The following is a 21769-nucleotide window of genomic DNA, read 5'->3' on the forward strand; positions in this document are numbered from 1 at the left end:
TGTCTTCAAAGGCTCAACCGACTTTCTCACCATGGCGATGCGACAACACCGAATCGCCACTCTCAGCTGACGCATATGTGATTGGGTATACAATAGTGACAGTACCTTGTCAATACAAGGGTGGAGATTCACGATTGTACGGTATACACATGTGCATATCGCCCCATATACGACTGACAATGAATGGACGGACGTGTTCGATAATCTTCACAATGCGAGATGCATGAAACAAAAGAGCGTAGTTCCCTTCTCCGATCTAGATTTCCCGAGGGCACAACGAGACATCCTCCGCGCCAATACAAGGTGTGCAAAGATATGCCTCGTCAAAACTTGTCTCCACGGACTTCTCCCTTGATTCCGACAAACTCCAACGAAGACCTGGCCACACCGTCACGTCACGCTAATATCAACTCCGTACAGAGCTTAGAGATTGCTAAACTAGAGAAAAGGGTCAAGGAGCTCCAAGCCAACGAGGCTGGCCTGAAATGGGGCCGTGATCAGCTCTTTCAAGAACTCAAAATCTGTAAGAGTGATCTCGCCAAGGAAAAGCAAGAAGCACGTAGATTCGCCGGTAAACTGAGCAAGGAATGCCGGAATGTCAAAGCTCTTGGTGAAGAGTTGGTCACCTTGCGACAAGATGCTGAGCGGAAGGCGCGCGAAATCGACATAAAGCTGGATCGTGAAAAGAAGAAGCAAATCAAGGAGCAAAAGGACACTCAGAAGGCTGTCGCGGACTTACAATCTCAACTAAACGTCAAACTGTCTAAGACCGAGGAGCTAGAAGGTCAATCGCAGGTGAAGAAGCTTGACACTATTCAGGCCGGGGTCGACGCCACCCGAAATACTGTTCATCGCCCACCATCAAGTTCTCTTGCTTGTGAGCTCTACACCGATGAGCCAAGCCCCGTCCGAACTACACTTCTCCCTCAACTTCATGACACTATCAAATATCTTCAAAAGGAAAATGTCCGCTTTCAGAATATGCATCATGAGGATGGGTGTGAAGAGTACCAGAGTCGCATCTTCCAGCAAATGGGAGACGCTAAAGATCTACAGGCTGCTGCCGAAGCAGAAACGGAAGGTCTGCGCCATCTTGCAAAAGCTAATGCTGATCTCATGGATGGTCATGTCATTGATGTGAAATGTATCAAGGAACTGATCCAGGAGAAGGATCATTACCGTATTAAAGCTAAGGAACATGTGCAGACTTCCGGCGAGTTGCGTATAGAACAGCACCTTGCTTCTGGACTGGCCGAAGAAAGCGGTGCCGCTAGTTTGTCCCCCCAGCCGTTGGGCTTCTCTCCCCTGGCGTATATCTACACAGCTCCTATCGCTCCCGAAGTCAACAAAGCGGAGACTTTTGAGTACATGCAACTTTTACGCACCGCAGAGCTGGAGGTCGAATTGCTGACTTCACGGAAAGACAGCCTCTTGTTTGAGCATGCCCAGATGAAGACTCAGGAGCAACCCTCGAAATCCTCCCTCGAATTTTCAGCAATCGTTTGTTTGGAGTCAGAGCCCCAACTAGCTTCATCAAGCAAGAGTTCGCTGACTTTCTCTGGTCTGCAAGCCATATCGACAATACCGCGGACACCCATTCATGAACTCACTCCATCAACCAATCCTGCCTTGCTGTCTCACCTCGAAGACCTCGGTCAGTCCATCATGGGTCTAAGTACTGCCCCACCTATCAAACTGCAGCCCACATCCCTTCTCCCCCACGTGGCCTTGGTAACCAATATCCAACCTACCGAAAAGCGCAACTACTCTTTACTGCAACGTGTTCAGAGCGCGATCTCTGTGACGTCGTCTCTCGATATCCACGGCCCCAAAGAGGTTGTCAAGCAATTTGTAGCTAGTATGCATGACGTTGAGACGGATCATGCGGAGAAGAGCAAACTCGTTTACCAGCTGGAGAAGGCCTCCAAGCAGCATCGCGCAGATATAGAGGCTCTGGAAACGCAGCTTCGGGATAAGACAAAATGCTCAAATCCTACACATCGCATACTGGCCGAGGAGCTTGAGGCTAAGAACGTACAATTCGCTATGCAGGAGCGGCTTTTGGCCGATTGGGGTAAACGGAACCTCTAAGCAAGTTCTCTCTCACTTCGCTCCCTATGGCTCGTTCATAAAATGTGAATAGATTAACATTATTACACATTGTATTCCTGCCCTGAGTGAACGTGGACTAACTCCTAGGCTACTGTATACCTCCTCGGTGCTGCAAGAGCTTTGTATGAAAGAAGACGATCATCACTAAATAGCTCCTGGTAATGTCACTTCATCTACAAAAATCGTCGCAAATCCAGCTGAAATACATTACACATCACTATGACCCTCCTCGGATCGTCCATTATCTGTGATGTCATTGTCGTGGAGAGGTCCGTGCATAACTACGCACCTTCAACGTAGTTGCCTGGCACATCATTCTTCGCACGCACACAGCAGCAATGTGTCATTTAGCCATGTGCAATCCTGTGCATATGTTCTCCTATATCAACTTCGAGGTTCTCCTCTGTTACGCGTACGACATTACTTGATCGTGTCAACGTCGCCTGTCACTGTACAGCGACGCGTTGCCCACATTAATAACAATAGCCTCGATCAATCAATAATGGCGTCCTCCTTATCCTCACGCACGATTCCAATGATAAACTGCGCCCGTTTCTACTTTGAATGGAAAGGCCATCCTATCGACGACCTTGCCACTTTCCACAGCCTCACGCTCGCGGAGCGGCCGGATAAGCGGATCGTATACTTGGCCGGCGATTCATCTCTCGACAACAAGTACTGGGTTGATAAGAGCAGTTCTATTGCCCCGCCTCAGATTCCGGATATCTATTCAAAGATATTTAAAAACCCTGTAGTCCCAAAGCCGGATGTTGCATTTTGGATGAACAACCTGCTGAAAGATCGCGCAACATGCATCAACACTGCAGTAGAAGAGTCGATGCTTCGAGATCGAGATGAAAAGCTCCTGCCACACGACCAGTTCATTCGTGACAACATCCGGTCCAACGATGTGTTGATAGTCAGCGTTGGCGCAAACGATGTCGCCCTAAAGCCAAATTCCTCCACGATCCGCCACATGCTGCAGCTCGCCTGGCTGACCCCTCGCAAGAACTTGGAAAATGGTACTGCAAGCGCATTGGAGTACTTCAAGCTCATGTTCGGAACCAAAGTCCAGGATTACGTCGCTCGCCTTACCGCCAAAACGAAACCTCGCGCCGTCATCGTATGCATGATCTACTTCCCTCTCGAGGCGGGATTAGGACAGACTAGTTGGGCTGATGCGCAGCTCAAGGCCCTAGGATATAACACATACCCTGAGCAACTGCAAGCAGCCATTCGAGCGATGTACCAAATTGCAACAAAAGAGATACGAATTGAGGGTACGGAGATAGTGCCTTGTGCACTGTATGAGGTGCTTGATGGTAAGAGTGTGGGCGACTATACGGCGAGAGTTGAGCCAAATGAATCGGGCGGAAAGAAGATGGCCGCCAAATTCGTTGAGTTGCTGGACGAAGTCCTGGAAAAATAAAACGTATTTGTGTATCCTTCACGGACATTGCTGCAATTCTTCCATATAGATCAGACGCATGGGCTCATCACTCCTGGTAGCCACGCTCGCAATCTTTGAGTGGTTCCGGGTGACACTCTAAGCGTTCCTTTGCTTCTTTGTACACACAGTGTCTTTGTGCTCTCAAAGCTTTCGTACCAGTGACCAGCGTCTTTGTTTCGCGCGAACTCGATATGATCGATCGAAGGCCTGCACATATTCAACTTACATGTACGAATATTCCTATTCCTCCTGCCGAGATACAGGGGAAAATCTTCACCATGGAGGGATACGCTTTGCCACGACGTGCGCTCGGCGCAATGCCCAATACATCCGAAGATATTGTCTTTCTTGCAGCAGCTATTGTCGCATTCTTCTCTGGAGCTCTGATCGTCGACTGGCTTCGATGGATTCGTGATGTAAGCAAGCAGAAACAGTGGCACGATATGCAAATGAAGGCATTGCAGGAAGGGTTCGGTTCTTCCCATCATTTTCCCAGGTCTTTTGCTGCTATTCAGGCTAGCCTCAATGTGCTTCACGGGAAAGCAGATGACGCCAGTGACCGCGTCGACGACAAGAGCAGCCGCATTGATGAGATCCGCCAGGCCCTTGATCACATTCACAAACATCAACATCAGGACTTCGATTTCAAGACGCCTTCGCTAGTACAGTCACCGGATACTGCCCAGTTGCAGGATCTCAGAGAGCTACTTGTGGCAGTTCGAAATATCCAGGACACTCTTACTTCTGCCGACCACAATATTTCCGCCGCTCCTTGTCCATTTAGCACTGTCGTCCCAACCGATGAGATCAATCTAAGTTACTCGGGAGTCCGCACTCTTGCCATCCATTCAAAGCTGCCACTAGCGTTAGATACGTCTTCCGCCCAAACCCAGACTGAAGCACCTGGTCTAAGCCATTCCAGCGTGAATTTATTTGCTGTGGAGCCGGGAGTATCTACCGTGGAAGCATTTGCATCTAGTGCCATCCAAACCAAGGAGACCGAACCACTTCATTCCAAGCTTGACCAATATGTCAACCGTCTCCAGGCTGAGTTATCAGATCGTCAAAGACAGTGCGATGAGCTCAATAGAGAGAAGGTGACCTTGGAGTCACAGTTGGAGGTTGCAGAGGGGATAACCGACAGGATTGGGAAGAACGCGAAGGAAGCAGCAAGGCAATACTGGACGCAGCGCCTAGATGACGAAACTAGATTAAATGAAACACAGAAAGAGAATCTACAGCAGGCACATGGCGAGATTAATAGTCTTTCGAAACAAAGAGACGAGCTAGCGCACACCAATGCTGAGTTAAGAGAAGAGATAGAGCGGGCGAGAAAGTCCGCTGAGGACTCCAAGGACGATTATGAAACGCTCGTCAACAAAAACGAGCGACATGAACACACTCTGCGGAAGGATGAGGAGGAGCTCGAGGAACTGCGTCGAGTGTTAGGCGATCAGGATTTTGCCCGGAAACAGCTGGAAAAAGAGATCGAAAGTCAAATGTCAGAGATTATAGACTTGAAGGCTGGGTTATCGTTGGCTGATGATGAGCGGGTCAAAACCGAAGAAAAGATCAAGGATCTCATCAAGCTTCACGAGAGCGCGCAGCTTTCAGAGAGGGAAAAGGGCGCAATGATCGATGAGCTCAACGAAAGGCTCACAGCTGAGGTTACTCAGATAACCAGGATATCTACGGAGCGCGATATTCTAGCGAAAGAGAATGAAAGCATGAATGATCAAATGCAAACTCTTGAAAAAGGAAAGACGGGAGACAAACAGGAGATAGATCGTCTCACGAACGAGATAGATGCAGTTGACAAGCAGAAACAGGGTTTGCAACAAGCGCTGGAAGATTGCAACCAGAAAATAGAGCGTCAACAGGAGGCTCTAGATTGCAATAAAAAGGCACGTGAAGGCTCTTCCGATGAAACAGACACTGTCAGACAAACTATCCCACCTCCAAAATCGGTCACATTGGAGACAACATCTGATGAGGAACCTACTCAAGAACCCGAAACCGAAGATACCGCGCCCGTGACCATGCCTATGGATACTCCTGGAGAGGAGGTTCCAGAACAGCACTCGGATGCCAACGATGGGGAAGAGGATGGGACAGAAGACATGACCTCTACCGCAAAGGTTCCTGTAGCTTCGAGTACTGGGGACGGTGATCAACTAGTTGAAAAGCGGAGTTGGGCAGATGACGACGCAGACGAAGATTTTCTCGTCGGAGAGGTGGAAAAGTTCACGGCCAAAACTGCGCTTTTGACTCTAAGCCCAGCAACGCCGAACACGGTGTCAATTTCTACTATCCCAGCTCGCCTGGACCCTCGCAGTGACTTTGCTCTTGATATAGGACATACTCACTACCAAACCACTCAAAAGAAAGGCCATGTTAATGCAATGTGTACACTTTGCGACAAACGCGTTGTATTGCCGTTTTGGAAGTCTGGAGATGAGCGGATGAATCTTGATTGGGATGACCATAAGTCGAGAGACTGCATCACTGATGCTTATCAAGCGAGTGTCAACACTGGAAACTACACTGGAAACAATCGAGGTGGTTATTGTGGCAGGAGTCGGGGCCCAAAAATAAGAAAGGGTCGTAGAAGAGGTAAATACTAGTCGAAAGAGTAACGTCCATCTCTGCGTGGCGGGACACCCTGTGCCCCGGGATATTTTTTTATCTAGGCCTTTAGTGTTCGGCCAGCACCATTGCAATGAGTTAAGCTCAACGCGCATCTATTCTGCAGGTGCACCTCTCCCAGCACGTTAGTCTCCGACGAAGGTGAGCGTAGTGTAGGCTGATCTGTCACTGCTATCAATCGACCTCTTCCAAATACCCCTCTGTCCGCGCGCGACGAACCATCTCTGCTAATTGCTCGGAAATCCAGAACGGAAGCTTACATCTTAAAGTTTGGAATTACTGTCTCTAAAGATTAATTTAAGCTAAGGAATATGCCCTCTAGCAGTTTCTCCGCGCGGACAGCAAGATAGATAAAACGCGTCTGTACGGACACTACGCTTTCGCCGTGCTTAGCGTGTAGTAGCGTGCTTAGATGTCTGTGTATTGTCTTGTGCTAAAAGATACACGCTTTGCCTATCTGGGATTAGCCCCAAAATCACCATACAGTAGGTCTACTGCCACGCGCCTAGATTCGCTGCGCCTCAGGACTGCCATGCGCGCATGAAGCTTGCGGCTAAGCACTGCTGAACACTCTCAGCCATACAGCCTTACGTGCTCGTCAACTACCTGCTCGCAGCCTACCTAATGTGCTTCATGTGTGTGCGCAACGGAGACGTCTTCTACTGCCCTGCAACACCTCTGCCCGTCTGTGCTACCCATCGCGACCGAGTCTGCTAGCCTTTTAGACAGAGCATGCCGGAACACAATGCGCCTTCTTAAGAGTCGCTCAGCAGGCGGCGGCTTCGAGCTGATATCTTTCAGCGACGACCTTGCTCCTCCGTACGCCATTCTCTCGCACACCTGGACGGACGGCCAAGAAGTTACATACAATGAGCTGTTAGCGGGAGCAGGCGCAGACAAGCGCGGCTATGCTAAGATCCGCTTCTGCGGCGAGCAAGCTGCAGCAGACGGCCTCGAGTACTTCTGGGTGGACACCTGCTGCATCGACAAGTCCAAGAGCGACGAGCTAAGCACAGCAATCAACTCTATGTTTCGCTAGTACCAGCGCGCAGTCAAGTGCTATGTATACCTAACAGACGTCCTAGTGCCAGATGAGGTCACTAACGCCGAAGCCTTCCGCATATCGTGGCAGCAAGCTTTTCAGTGCAGCCGGTGGTTTACACGAGGCTAGACGCCGCAAGAGCTACTCGCGCCAGCTAGTGTCGAGTTCTTCTCCCAGGACGGCAAGCGGCTAGGCAGCAGGATCTCGCTAGAGCAGGAGATACACAGCATTACTAGCATACCTATTAATGCGCTAAGAGGCCAAAAGCTCACTGAGTTCAGCGTCGAGGAGCGAACAGGCTGGGCGGCGAAACGCACAACGACGGTGGCAGAGGACAGAGTATACTGTTTGCTCGGCATCTTTGGCGTCTTCCTGCCGCTCATATATGGTGAGGGAGAAGAGTATGCGACACTGCGTCTCAAAGAAGAGATTCAGAAGCGGCAACAAAGACGGGAGAATGTAGTTGTGCAAGACCTGTCCGGTGTGTATTGAGCCCGGCTCGGATAGCATCGCACTGCACGGACCATACCTAGCTGATGACCTGTAGTCCCAGTGTTGCTGCCTTTTCCACGAAACGAGCTCTTCGTCGGACGAGAGAGCCAGCTGCAGTCGATCGAACGAGCCCTCCTTTCGCCCAACACCCACCGACGGATGACTATACATGGACTAGGAGGATGTGGAAAATCAGCGCTTGCTCTTGAGTTTGCTTATCGCGCACTTGCGAGACAGGCGAAACGCTTAATTTTCTAGGTACCAGCTATGAGTCGAGAGAGTTTCAAGCTTGCCTATCGCGAAATTGGAGTTCGTCTTCGTATACCAGGGATCAGCGACGACAACGCGGACGTCCAGCGACTTGTCAAGGAGACATTAAGCTTAGGAGACGTAGGCGATTGGCTGATGATTGTCGATGACGCGGATGACTCTCAGGTCTTGGTGGGAGTGGAGAACGAAAGCCATGAGTCAGCTCGATTGATCGACGATATTCCGCACAGCAACAAAGGTGCAATTCTTTTTACCACTCGCAGTAGGAAGGCGGCTATAGACTTGACTCAGGGTAGTGTCTTCGAGCTAAACGACATTGGCAAGGCTGAGGCTAGGCAGCTGCTTGCGCGGCGAACGACTGGACAAACATTGCTGAACGATGAGGCGGCGGTCGACGTACTGCTGGAGACAGTCGAATGCCTGCCGCTCGCTATCGTGCAGGCGGCCGCTTTCATGAACCAAAACGATACACCAGTCTCCGAGTATGTATCGTTACTCCAGAATGCTGGCACGAAAGCCGAGCTCTTTGGGGAGCACTTTGAAGATCCTAGCAGATACCACAGTATGGATAGCACGATTGCAAAGACATGGCACATCTCTTTTGAGCAAATTCGTAGACAAGACCCTCTTACAGCAGAGTACCTCTTGTTCATTGCATGCATTGATCGTATCAGCATCCCTCAGTCGCTGTTGCTGCCGGGAGAATCTGTCGTGCAACAGACGAAAGCACTTGGAACGCTGACAGGATACGCATTTATCACAGAGCGCCAGCAGCCTGTGCCAGGATCGTGCAAAGAGAGGCTTTTTGATATGCACCGACTAGTTCACATGGCGTTGATCTGATGGCTGGAGGGCCATGGTGAGCGGGCGGCCTGGGCAGGCACAGCAGCAGCCCGAGCTAATGAGCTAGTACCGTACGGCGGGCATGAAGGAAAAGAAGTATGGGTCGCGTACCTCCCGCATGTAACGTACGTGGCTGGACTCGTTGACGCTGCAGATGGCGCAATGAGTGCCACACTCCTAGAACGCCTGGGCCGATGTCAAGTGAGTCTAGGGCAATATACATCAGCAGAGACGTCCCACCGCAAAGCATCGTCCTTGAGGAAGGAGATGCTGGGGCCTGAGCATCCTGACACGCTGGCGAGCATAAACAACTTGGCGGACGTGCTTAACAGACAGGGCAAGTACGAAGACGCCGAGGCGATGAACCGGCAGACGCTGGCGCGGATGGAGAAGGTGCTAGGGCATGAGAATCCTAACACGCTGACGAGCGTGCTTTGCCTTGCTTATCTTCTTGCGGAACAGCATCGTGTCGATGAGTCTTTACTTTTATATCAGAGGGCATGCACTGGTTATGACACCACTCTTGGAAAAGACCATCCAACTACTGTGGCGTGTCACCAACATTACGCTGCGTTGTGCGCGTCGCAAGAGCAAGAGCAGCTTGTCTGTTCTCCTAGCACGCCAGATAGCGATGCGAGGATATCTACGAGGAAGAGATCAAGACAGTCACGCGAGTTAGCAGACATTAGCATCAGGAACTCGAAGTACCAAAGAAGGTGAAAGGGTTGCATGTGTCGTGACGGTGTTGAATGTTAATTTCTTCCCTACAATATTGCTTCTGTATTCTTGCTTTGAGCTGTTAACTCATGAACCTTTTCTCCTCTCTATATAAGTAACAATGACACCTTATATTTTACGTAAAGAAACTACTAGAAGATATACTTAACGTCTAAATTTTACTATTAGAGCCTACAACTATAATCTCTAAGATTTATGCTCTCTTATAAGACTTCCAAATAATTAATAGATATTGATTGTTACTCGTAGATAAGGGGGTTGTTTAGAAGAGGTTAATTAATAGTTGTAACATATTAACCTACACTACGTCTGACACAACGCTTTGCTAGGTTAGAGGCTAACATACCTAAGGAATAAAATGTACAGAACAGATTGCGTTAAGCTCGACTTCATGCAATCGCGCTGGAATAACGCTGAAAGTCTAGATGAAAATGTGTCCCGCTATGCAAGGATGGCCATCAGTTATTACAGAATAGCTGCAATGCATAAGTACTCCAAGATTAACCTTGACCACCATTTCGGCGCCACTGTCCTATGTGCAAGGCGCGAACCTCGATAGAAGATCCAATCTCTTGTTCAAGTTGATCGTGGGCTAAAGCAGTCATATTATCCTCATCATCTCTACTAACCTTCGAACTCTTGAAGTCCTCAGACCTTTACGCCAAAGAACATTTTCCTCTTCACAGCCCTTCTCTTTCTCGCCATATGGTACTAATACCGACTTGGTATAATACCCGCAGTATTCGTGCTTATCCTCTCACTCTTCTTCTTCTTTCTCTCGTGCTTCCAGCTTGGCTTCGAAGTTCACACACGCGAGGTGTATCTCATCTAGCCGTGACTTTTCCACTTCCACCTTCTTGTGCTGCTCTTCATAGACCCTCTTTGACTCTTCTAGTTCCTTCCGCATTCTTGCCAGCTCTTCATCAAGATTTTTGTTGCTGATGTATGCTTCTTCTGCTTCGATCGCCGACGCCATACTGTTGTCCTCATATGTCCGTTCATCAGTATCGAATTGGCTGTGAGAATATCCAGACTTCGTCTCATGCACATCTGCAGGCCTGCATGGGTTGGCCTTTACCAATGTCGAGGCGTTAACATCTTTTGGCGGGTCGATTATCAGGATTTGCTTTGCAATATGGCGACACAGTTTCTCAAACCATGTCCAAAAACAGTACTTGAATCCCTCTATAGCGGTTTCATAGCCTTGCAACAAGAGACAGTAACGGAAGAAGGCGCTCAGCATTATGAGGTGCTCCTCATCTACTACTGTAAGGATAGAGGAGAATGGTGGCGCGAACTCAAACCCGCGCTGCAGTCTCGATAGTACTTTATCGGTATCGGCGGTCATGGTTTGCGACTCGACAACTATATTAGAAAGAGTCGAGCGATCGACCAACAATACGGTTCGGTCCCTCTCGCCCCAGCGGATCTCTAGATGTTCCGAAAGTGCAGAATGGGGTTCTGAGCCTTGTCGAGAGTCTTTCGGCCACCCTAAGATTGAGCCGAAGCGACCTGGAGCACATTCGTGGTATCTGAGCGATGCGGTGTTTAAGAGAACTTGTAGCTCTTCAGGGAAGTACTTGAGCGCGTAGACATGTCCTTCCGCAAGACTAGATATCTTGCTCATGTGATCGAGTTTGCGCGACTGGTGATTTGGCGCGTCTTCGCACTGCGTCATCGTAGTGGGAGTATCGTCTGCCATCTCGAACTTGGTCTTGTGAATCTCGACTTGGAAAGGATTTGATTGGGGGTCTGGTTGTTGCGGTGGGTGAAGGGCTTGCGGAAGTACCGGAAAGCAGAATGATTTTGAGTTGCGCAATCGTCCAATTGTTTGTTAGAACCCAGGGTTTCAAATGCGCGACGTCACCGCTTACTCTACCCTAGGATAACTTTGAGTGAATATGCATACAGTTTTAGATCCTTCGCTATTCTTCCAAAAGGTGTATTGAACTATACACATGCAAAGTTAATAGCCTCACTGTTTCGACCATTTGCCGAAACGAGCGGCGACTAAATAACCCCTTGAGCGCGTCTTTCTCACAATTGCTTCTATACATTATGTAAATTGCGCAGTACACACCACCCTGTACAATGGAAGCACTAAACACTCCTTAGCAAGCTCTTCCCTCTTGTCTACTACATAAAGCGCATCAAAGTACTATATGAATTTGATAGATAACGTAGAAGCCTAAAATGCTGTTAAATTCTAAGGTTTTTCTTATAGTAGGCTAATATGATCTGTGATAGAGAATTAATTATCTCTGTACTTGTTCAGTTTTTCCAATGTATAGGGTGACACGGTCCCTGAAGCTTTCTCAGTGCGCGAAACAATGCGAAGAATGACGAAGAACAGAGAATTGCAGAGAACGAGAGCAAGTACGAGGAACTCGCTTTTGCAGATTGTACTGACGAAGTTGGACGACGTCCATGGCGCGTATCCTTGAAAAAGAATCGGGCGACCGGCAACTATAATACAATATGAACTGGAAGCAGGTGGAACTTTGGATTATTCATTACGTTGCCGCATTTTCGTAACTAGGAGCCGACAGGATTTAACACTATTTCAGACCTTTTCAAGCCTTCCATTTGCGTCCCAGACCCCTCTTGCTCCACTGGTGACCACCCTTGCTGTTACCCTCACGCGCCTTCTCCTCGTACAGCTTCTTGCTCAGCTGTCTGTACAAGAACCTGCCGTTGTTGTGAAAGTTGATGCTGTGGTCACTGTCGGTGAAGAAGGTGTTTTGCATCTTCTCCGGCGTGACTTGGTTAACCATGAGCAGGTCGACTAACGCAGCCGAGTTCTGGAAGTGCACGTTATCATCACCGGTACCGTGCTGAATGACGACACCACCAGCGATGTTCTTGAAGCCAGTCGCATCGTGTACGCGGCTGCGGTTGTAACCGTCGGGGTTGATGTCGGGCGTCTTCATGTAGCGCTCGGTGTAGAGAGAGTCGTAGAAACGCCAATCGCTGACCGGGGCCGTGATCATGGCGTAGCTGATGATTGGGTCGCCGACCTCAACTACCTTGGAGGAGAGGTAGCCACCGTATGACCAACCCCAAATACCAATGTGCTCGCTGTCGATCCACTCGTTCTTCGCGAGTTCCTTGGCAGCCCAGATCTGGTCTTCAGCCTCAAGTTGACCCAGGTTAGACGTGACGAGGGAGCGGAAAGCGCGACCTTTACGACCGGTACCACGACCGTCGACAGTGAGGGTAACATATTCGAGCTCAGGGTCGGAGGCAACATACGCCTTCCAGTTGAGCGGATTGAAATCCTTGTGAACCTCCTTCGCGTTGGGACCACCGTAAGGAATGAGGAGAAGAGGATACTTCTTGCTGGGGTCAAAGTTGGGCGGGAGACGGAGCATGGCGTCCAGCGTGTAGCCATCGGGGTGCTCCATATCCAGGTAAGTGATGTTGGGAAGAGCGTAGCCCTGGAGCTTCTCGTATAGTGCTGTGTTATTGACGATTGTGCGAATTGGCTCACTGGAGTTAATAGAGTACAACTCCTGATATGGCACGTCGGGACCAGCGTAACGGAGAACATAGTATGAGCCGCCAGAAGAGAATGATCCAGTCCAGAAAGCAGTTACGCTGTCGTCGACGAGCGCATTCTTCTTACCGGAGAAGCTGACGGAGTAGATGTGAGACTCAGCGCTATGATGCTCCGTGGATGTGTAGTATATAAGTCCACGAGAGTAATCAACCTTAGGGACGCTGATGACCTCCCATTCACCATCTGTGAGTGCGATGGCCTCTCCACCATCGACGGGAAACAGGTAGATATGTGCCCAGCCGCTCATATCGGAGAGATCCATGTAGTATTCAGTAGCATTTCCGTAAGAAGCGTTCGCGGTCTCAAGAGCTCCGATGTATCGAATCTGCATGAGATTCTCGAGCCATCCATCGGTACCGTCACGCTCGCGAGTGACCTTGGAAGATCCAGCCTCAACGTCAACAACAACTAGTTTCTCCATGTCTTGCACACGGTTGTAGGCGCGGTAGATGACCTTGCTGTGCTCCTCGGTAAGCCAGACAACCTCGCCAATCACAAGGTCATCCTCTGGAAAAGCGTCAATGGGAATGTTGGTGTATTCGCCAGACTCTACGTCAAGCATGTTCATGACCACAGTTGGGTTCTTGGTGCCAACCTTGGGGTAGCGAAGCTCCAACTCATTAGGGTAAACAGGGACGTATTCGGCATCATCGTCGATGTAGTATGGGATCCTGAATGTGCCAACACCAGTCTCGTTGAAGCTAAGGAAAGCAACCTTAGCGCCATCGGGCGAAAACCATAGAGTGTAGCGATCGCCGAAGATCTCTTCCTCGTAAACCCAATCAGGAATAGCATTGAAGTAGTCAGGCCCTCCATTCTCGGTGATCTGAATGATAGTGCCGTTGGTGGACATGTACAGGTTGTTGCCCTTGACGAATGCAATCTGAGACGATGAGACTGGGCTCCATTCAGCGTACTGAATATCGCCAGTCTGCTCAGGATCAAGAGGCACGGACTCTCCGGTCGCAACATCCATGATCAGGTAGTCAGCGAAGTAAGAGTGGCGGTATTGCTTCGTGTAGTTGACAGCCCACATGACTTTGGTGGCATCGGGCGAAATGAAGTAATCCCAGTAGTCCTCCGGGACCTGATCAGCGGAGATGAAAGTCGACGATTCGCCGGTCGCGACGTTCTCGAAGACAAAGTCGCCAGAGGCGGCTGTGTAGATGTAGTCGCCATCTTCTCCAGTGCCAACCCAAGTGAAGGATCGGGTCGAAGGTGTCAAAGATCCAGGGCTGTTGGTGGTTTCGTTGTAGCTCAGACGTTTGGTACCGTTCCCGAGAGGTTGGTGCGGCGTACGCGGAGGTTCAATCGCATGAATCAACGGCAATGCCGCGGCGAGGATTGCGAAAGAACGCATTGGGTTCAAGAAAGCGCCTGCAAAACGCAAAGGCTCTTGACGAAGCAGTTATGCACAGAGACCTTCTCCGCACTTGATATGGGTGCTATGCGGGCAGCAGGGTATTAACGTTCCCCACTCAATGACCCAAATCGACGCGTCGGGTAGAAACACGAGACGAATGCAACAAAGCACTTGTCATTCCATAGCAAGGCAACGATCCTTTTTATCTGTTTTCCATCGCACATATCAGTCTAATTGATATGCGCATTCTAGTTGCCGCATTGAGCAGGTGTTAAGCCTCCCAAGGCACGCTGCGTCTTCGCCAAGAGGCACCAAGCAACCGGCAACCCGGATAAACAGGGTCTGCAGCGGAGGCCTCGTGTAGCCCACATGATTGCAAGCGGCGCAGTAATGTTGAATAGGAAGGTGAATACAAGACCACAGAAGCAGGCGTCCTTTGGAAGAAGTTGAGATGGTTGGGCGAGTTGGTGGGTGCTGGTGGCGGCTAGGGTTCTACTGGATCCCGTTCATAACAAGGTACGACTAGATGCGATCTGTGCGCTAAAAGCCTTATCGCATCCCGACCATCTTTTCTTCTGCGCGCTGTAAATCTGGCTTCACTTGATCGCCGGGCCGTCGGTGTGTACGATCATAGCAAATGGGCATGATTCGAGCACCAGTTCAATTGTCCGAGTGGATCATCTTCGTCAACTATCACGGCCGCAGCAATGGCGCATCACCTTCTTGATATGCTCACAATATTCGCCATTGTGTTTACTTTACTTGAATTGGAGCCACAACACTAGAACATGTATGAACCCTTTTGCAATCTACTAAAGACATCCATCATGTTGTTAGATTCAAAAGCTAGTGAGGAGCTCCATGTCTTTCTATAACTTTATATGCGTTATACATGTTTGCGTTCAGCGCTGCCGACCATATCTATTCATCCATTTTACCCCATAGTCTTGCTGGTCGTATCCCGCAGTCTTCCCTTCTTTTTTCGCAGACTGCGTCTAATTCCTTCGCCAATCGCTCAAGTTCTGTCCTCCAGAATCTATCCTCAACTGGTTGGCTCTCCAGGTGGTTGATAGTTGAAGCACAAGCCGAAGCCATTCGGTGGTAAAAGCAATATCCTGTGGTAACATATGCATGTGCATAGAAGCATCGCGCGGCTTCATTAGATACATCGCTTCTTCAAAGCTGTCAAAGGGTCGATTGGTTACAGGGTTTTGATAGAGGGTGGCTCGTGCTGGTTGTAGAGAGGCGTCCCAGTTGGAATATTTTTAGGTATGTTGAGCGATGATTTGGTTGAGCTATCTCGGTTTCGTGGAAAATTCAATACAAATGATGAGCGCGTTTGCACTTTATATCACTGCAGCTGCGAAACATTGTCTCGGCCCTTCCACTAACCTCACGAATCATTGTTTGAACTTGCGCCAGGATTGTTCGAAATATCTGCAACTCTGCTTGCGACGTCTCGAATAGTCTCTCCAACCTTCGTCTCGTAGTCGTCGACATCGGGGTTTACCGTCCAATACTCTAACTTGCGAATCAAGTGGTAGAAAGCAGTTGCCAGCAAAGCACCCAGTCCGGGACCAACCCAATAGATCCAATGATAATGTGGAAAGCTTCCTTGTATCACGCAGACGGCGAAGGATCGAGCCGGGTTGATAGCTGCACCTGTGTAGGTTGAGGCCCTAGGTACCATAAGTCATGTAGTATGGTAGAGAAGCTGTGTGATGCCGATTTCAAACAGTGACCAAAACGGGAGAGGAGATACATACATAAGAATACAAGCAAAGACAGTCAGTCCGATGCCTACTGGAGCGATGAACGTAGCTTTGTGTTTCTCCGTCGCTAACATGAAGACTGCGACGACAACTTGTGCCGTAATGAACATCTCAATGAACAAGCCTTGCGTGACAGTAGTCGTGGAGCCCAGTTCAGTAGCTGCCAGCGCACCCGGCGGTAATAGCCCATACGCGATGGCACTTGCTAGGATAGATCCCATAAGTTGACAGAAGATGTCGAGAAGACCATCCAGCGGTGGCACAGCGCGGATTAGCATCAAAGCCATAGTTACAGCAGGATTGAAAAGCCCACCGCTAATGCGGAAGAAGCTCCAGGCATTCACTGTGACAGAGGCGCCCCATACCGTTGCGATGAAGAGGATCTTGGCAGGATCTGCTGAGGCATCTCCTCCACCATACTGTGCAGCAACAGCTGCATCGTTGATGACAGCAGAGTTGCCGCCTAGACCAATGAGCATGAAGAGAAAAGTGCCGACAAACTCAGAAATCATAGCGATAGATCGATTGCGAATCCGTAGTGGCACCTTCTCGCGGAACTGGTCGAGGAGATAGACATGACCTTTGCTCGTGGTGAGGGAAAGGCCTCTGTCGCCTTCCTGGTTGTGCGCTGGGAGTATCGGAAGCTTTACACGACGTAACCTTCGACGCCATAACGGCAGTTGTGACGCGTTACTATCTCTTTTTTCGCCATCGTGGTCGTTTGCGCCAGTCGACAACATGGTATTCGAGCTAATATTTGGACAGCGGAGAAGGAAACTGGTCCAAGCGGATTTGCGGAAGCTGCGAGCGTGTTGGAGCAGATGTTTGGCAGTTGGGACTCCGACGATGGCTGCTGTAGATATACAGATGAACCGGGAGCTTTAAGGTTGCGCGAGACTTGAGCAGATGCGATCAGAAATGTACGAATGTCATTGACACAACGAAGCAACATTAAGAAAAAATGCACATTTTGCTGCGACGACTCGAAAGCATGCTTTGTTAGTCATGCAACACTATGATTCCGATGGCATGATGCTTTGATGATGCTAGTGCGCATTTCTCCGACGCATGTTGAGGCGTCCAAAATGACATCACTCCTACGTGTGCTGGCCCCGCTGAATGTTGAGCCATGTAAGCGCGTGTCAATCTCAGATGAACGGGCTGGATAGCAAAGTGCAACTAATAGACGTCTGGACTTCATTTATCAAAACTATTGAGCTTGGGAGTTATAGCGAAGATTGACAGAAGACACCACGCGCGACTCACACCTGGAAATGCGCGCTTGAGTGACCATACTGAATATGGTATGATATGGAGCCTAGCGCTGTCCTGAGGGTAGACAAGTGGTTGGCTCGATACTCCGATAGCATGCACTGTAGAATTCAATACTTAACACTGCACGGAAAAATCAGATGGGGCGAGTTTAGATAAATAAAGAAAAGACTTCTGTGCATACTATATGGGCCGCACTGGTCATGTGAGATGAGTTTTGCACAGTCGAGTGAGCGTTATTAGAGAAGATCCGGGTGCTAGTATATTCTGGTAGGACGGGGGACTGTTTTTGTTCGATTACATCGTGGAGAAGGTGACTTGTCTTCGTCTCAGGGACCGCTGCGCCAGTGAGTGTAGGCTTTGGAGCAGCTGTGTAGAAGCCTCCGTATTGGAAGCTTTTATACTTCCAAAAAAGGCAGATATTGTCTCCACCATAAGCGTACCTTACGCCCCGCAGCTCTGTGGAGCTCGGTCGCCCCGGAAGAGTCTATGCAGAGCCTGCAAGAACTCTTCTCTGGTGTAGATACACGACTCATCCTCCATGAGCCAAGTTCCTCTGACAAAACGTTGTTAGTACATGATCCTACTGTATACTGAGATGTGGTCAAGTATGAGACATACCCTATGATATGATACCATGCGGTGCCATGGATCTTGAGCGGGAGCGGTCCGAATAGAACCTTCTCGGAATCCCACACGGGTGCACGTATGGCTCAAAGTTTGAGCACCAATCAAAGTGACTGCGTTCGTCCGCTGTGAATATCAAAACTTGGTTGATACGTTCCCATTCGTATTGCACAGGCTGCCAGTTGGTCGGTGGGTCCAAAAGTCTGCTGCTTCTTATCCACTGCTGTTTCCAAAACTCTTCGACAGATTCGTAGTCGGGTCCTACCATCTTGACTTCAGGATCAATGCCGTTTTCATCGTCGTCATAGACGCCTAATGTCGAGGACTGCCAATCAACAGCATGGTCATAATTGCGCATGTATATGGGAAGATTTTAGACTGAATAGAAATGGTTGACCTTTTCAGTTCTGTTTTCCGACATGTATGTAAGGCAAGCGAAACACTTCTTGAAGAATGGTCTTGCCAGTTCTCGATAGGGCTAATTGTTTAGAAGAGACCTTCTCTCGGCTGGGGTATGAGATCGTGGTGGTTCAAGTTCTCTAGTGCAAGGTCTGCAAATAACTGCTGGTCTACATTTGCAGAAGTCACCTTGAAGCTGCGCCTGCCGCCATGTGCGGTGACCATGCGTTACAAGAAATGCGTATGAGGGATTGTTGCTATGGAGTTTGTCAAGATCCGTATCCCAACATTCCGAGCATAAAGGATGTGCTCGCCCATTGCCTCGAATATTGGCACTTTCCGCATTGATGTGCAACCACCAGCACTGGAAACAAATGGTTCGGATGCATATGCTGCACAAACTGACATTGCTAAGACCACTAGGTCCATGTCGTCCTTTCATACAGAGTCGAATGTCAGAGCTGGTTCTTGAAAGTGCTTCGAAGTTGGCAACGCGCAGATGCGGGCAAAGTGCATCGAGGAAAGGTTATTGCCGAACAGCGTCCCTAAGATTCGCCATGTTACCCGTCGTGTGGAAATATGGCAAGAAAGCTCAGGCAAGTGTCTCTGCCAGCAGTCCTTCAAATATTATCAGGGATATCGTGGTGTGGTCCGACTGACTTCCATTAAGCTCAACCAAGAGACGGCACCAGGTATCTGCGAACAAATCAAACTGGAGCGGTTTCAATATTCTGATAATGGGAGTTATTCCTCTCATGCCTCATTCTAGGTATGATTCACTCTCTGTGTAAATCATGCAGAAATGGGTGGCCGACACCTGGACAATGCCCTAGCGAGTGCTGGAGGAAGCGGCAGGACTTTTGTTGGTATAGATTGTACTCAAATCGTGATAGTGCAGCTACAGTGTGGGGAGAATATATTATCACCCTTTCGAAGTAGTGGGAAGTAATCTCAAGATTTTATGTACAGAAAAACAGACGATTGTAACATTTGCGACGTACGTCGTGGAGAGAAGGAAGAAACAGAGCGGCCATGCGGAGGAAGTCTACTCTGATTGGCCTTACGCACGTGCCACTTGAAGCTCCACCGCAAAGCATCGTGAGCTTCACGTACCAAACAGCTACAATCATATCACGACACGCACAAGCAACTCGCTGTGTCCCCTCGTTCGCTCGCGCAAGAAATCTTCAACTCGTACTCCCGTGGCCTAAGACACCTATTCAGTCTTCGACATCCACATAAAACCAAGTTTGAAGCAAGTCGCAACCTTTTCCACAACGCGACGCTACACCACGAAGCGTTGCGCAAGCATCCTTCGATCACGTTCAGAAAGCACCCTAAGGAAACCATTTGAGCGATATTTCCGTACCGGCCTTACAAAGTCCCTCTGGCATAATCGCCGAGTTCCCAAACCAACGAATACATAAACCAAACCTTCACAATGGCACTAAACGCCTACCTAAACAGTACGTCGCTCGTGCCTCCCATCATTTCCCTGCTAATCATTCTTAGAGCGCGTATCAGTTCTCACCCTCGATGGCCGCACGATGGTCGGCCTCCTCCACTCCTGCGACGGCAGCATGAACCTCGTCCTCCAAGAAGCCGTTGAGCGTATTATCCGACCTATAGAAGATGAAGAGCCCAGCGAGGAAGTACCTCTCGGGCTATACATTATCCGAGGTGACAGTGTGGCGGTAGTGGGTAGAGTGGATGAAGAGATTGATGGGAAGATTGACTGGGGGAAGGTTCATGGCGAGGTGCTAGGGGGAACGAGACATACCTGAAGAACGAAAAAAAACTATGGAACGCATATCAGGAGTTGGATCTGGAAGTTGGGCGAAGAGGGTCTGCACGCGGCTGCATGGGGGGGACGGAATATGTGCCCAGCATACTGCATTGGAGCAACACCACAAATGAGCGATATTGGAAGTGGATGCATTCAGATCACAAGCCGAGACAGACGATACTGAATGGGGGAAGGATATACATGCATATATGGAGGACACGATACCCACGAAAGCGCAAAGACACGCTGAGTATGTCATCTCTAATAAACGCCGCATGCGCCTTTGCTGACCCCTCAGACTATGAAATGCTCTTAATATACAAACATCGACGCTCAGAAGCGATAGGCTGTAGCACATCCATGCTATCCGACAATGACCTACTGAACCTGATTTGAAACCATACCATGCGCCATGCTTAATGTGAATCTCTCGCAATATGGCCATGTTTCCTTCGCCAGACGCTTGCCCTTCTACTGTATACTCCGACCAACACCCTGGCCAATCCCCACGATATTCTTATGATCACTGGGATTTGCAGCGGCCTCATACAGTACAGACACAGCCTCCTTGTTCAACTTCATAAAGTCGCCCTTGAACGCCAGATAGCTCAGCCTCGTCTCATCCTCTTCACCATTACTCCAGTTGTCCTCGAAGAACAAGCTTAGACTGCGTGTTGTACCAAACTTGGCCCTCTTGACGGGTATCTCCTGCACCTCGCTCGTCTGACTAATCTCCAGTATCTGTGTAGGTTCCTTCTCGGCCGCAGTCTCGAAATCGAGTGAATCTTCGTTGACAAAAACTTTGAGAGTTTTGGGGCAGTCGGGGCCGGGGCTTGCTCGTAGGATGATGGAGTGCAACCGGACTTGGCCTGTGAAAGGCACCGTCATGAGAATTTGTTCGTCGGCGCTGCTCTTCAGCTCGGGTTCGGGGTCGAGGCGCTGGGCCCATGTCTTCTGGCAGATTGCGCGGCCGCTATTGGATTCATCTTCGTTGAGGGTGACGAGCTTGGGGAAGTCGAGTTGTTCGTAGAGGATGTTCTGAAGGGCTGGGGTGATGTCATCACTGTGGTCGTGGCCATCGTCATGGGAATGGTCGTGATGCTCGTCGTGGCAGTGTAAGTGCGACATGTTTCTGGATGATGTTGGGTGTGTTTGCGCGGCAGGGCTGATGGTGGTGGGGGTGATGGCGGGGTAGCTTCGAGCTTCGGTGTGGATGGATGCTGGGGCCAGGGTTGTTGATGCAGCGTCAACAGACTTTTGGTGGAGATCGGGGATGGATGGCAGAGAGATGGCGTAGATGTAGACGGGAGCTATGACATGACGCGCTTGGTGGGCGAAGAGAAGGCGAGACTGGCATACGTGGCAAACATCTAGGACGACGTATCATTGCCTACGTTC

General features: G+C 49.6%; 9 protein-coding genes across 9 annotated transcripts; 5 read left to right on the plus strand and 4 right to left on the minus strand.

Moving 5' to 3' along the window:
- Positions 1-315: 315 nt before the first annotated feature.
- Positions 316-2091, plus strand: ALTATR162_LOCUS6196 (uncharacterized protein; the record flags this gene model as incomplete). Its single annotated transcript, XM_043313817.1, has 1 exon — positions 316-2091. One exon carries the CDS (start codon positions 316-318, stop codon positions 2089-2091), a length of 1776 nt encoding a protein of 591 aa, XP_043169752.1.
- A 556-nt stretch (positions 2092-2647) lies between these two features.
- ALTATR162_LOCUS6197 (uncharacterized protein) lies at positions 2648-3541 on the plus strand (the record flags this gene model as incomplete). Its single annotated transcript, XM_043313818.1, has 1 exon — positions 2648-3541. One exon carries the CDS (start codon positions 2648-2650, stop codon positions 3539-3541), a length of 894 nt encoding a protein of 297 aa, XP_043169753.1.
- Positions 3542-3840: 299 nt separating this feature from the next.
- ALTATR162_LOCUS6198 (uncharacterized protein) lies at positions 3841-6186 on the plus strand (the record flags this gene model as incomplete). The annotated part of the gene is made up of 1 exon (XM_043313819.1): positions 3841-6186. The coding sequence occupies one exon, from the start codon at positions 3841-3843 to the stop codon at positions 6184-6186; it is 2346 nt and encodes a 781-aa protein (XP_043169754.1).
- Positions 6187-6953: 767 nt separating this feature from the next.
- Positions 6954-7742, plus strand: ALTATR162_LOCUS6199 (uncharacterized protein; the record flags this gene model as incomplete). The annotated part of the gene is made up of 2 exons (XM_043313820.1): positions 6954-7237; positions 7409-7742. 2 exons carry the CDS (start codon positions 6954-6956, stop codon positions 7740-7742), a joined length of 618 nt encoding a protein of 205 aa, XP_043169755.1.
- Positions 7743-10350: 2608 nt separating this feature from the next.
- On the minus strand, positions 10351-11295 carry ALTATR162_LOCUS6200 (uncharacterized protein; the record flags this gene model as incomplete). The annotated part of the gene is made up of 1 exon (XM_043313821.1): positions 10351-11295. One exon carries the CDS (start codon positions 11293-11295, stop codon positions 10351-10353), a length of 945 nt encoding a protein of 314 aa, XP_043169756.1.
- An 871-nt stretch (positions 11296-12166) lies between these two features.
- On the minus strand, positions 12167-14512 carry ALTATR162_LOCUS6201 (uncharacterized protein; the record flags this gene model as incomplete). Its single annotated transcript, XM_043313822.1, has 1 exon — positions 12167-14512. The coding sequence occupies one exon, from the start codon at positions 14510-14512 to the stop codon at positions 12167-12169; it is 2346 nt and encodes a 781-aa protein (XP_043169757.1).
- Positions 14513-15908: 1396 nt separating this feature from the next.
- On the minus strand, positions 15909-18544 carry ALTATR162_LOCUS6202 (uncharacterized protein; the record flags this gene model as incomplete). The annotated part of the gene is made up of 3 exons (XM_043313823.1): positions 15909-16194; positions 16282-16915; positions 18256-18544. 3 exons carry the CDS (start codon positions 18542-18544, stop codon positions 15909-15911), a joined length of 1209 nt encoding a protein of 402 aa, XP_043169758.1.
- A 1482-nt stretch (positions 18545-20026) lies between these two features.
- Positions 20027-20767, plus strand: ALTATR162_LOCUS6203 (uncharacterized protein; the record flags this gene model as incomplete). The annotated part of the gene is made up of 4 exons (XM_043313824.1): positions 20027-20051; positions 20098-20271; positions 20331-20621; positions 20670-20767. 4 exons carry the CDS (start codon positions 20027-20029, stop codon positions 20765-20767), a joined length of 588 nt encoding a protein of 195 aa, XP_043169759.1.
- Positions 20768-20842: 75 nt separating this feature from the next.
- Positions 20843-21499, minus strand: ALTATR162_LOCUS6204 (uncharacterized protein; the record flags this gene model as incomplete). Its single annotated transcript, XM_043313825.1, has 1 exon — positions 20843-21499. The coding sequence occupies one exon, from the start codon at positions 21497-21499 to the stop codon at positions 20843-20845; it is 657 nt and encodes a 218-aa protein (XP_043169760.1).
- Positions 21500-21769: the final 270 nt, after the last annotated feature.

This window comes from Alternaria atra (genome assembly GCF_907166805.1).
Source record: "Alternaria atra isolate CS162 genome assembly, contig: 25, whole genome shotgun sequence".
Classification (NCBI taxonomy): domain Eukaryota; kingdom Fungi; phylum Ascomycota; class Dothideomycetes; order Pleosporales; family Pleosporaceae; genus Alternaria; species Alternaria atra.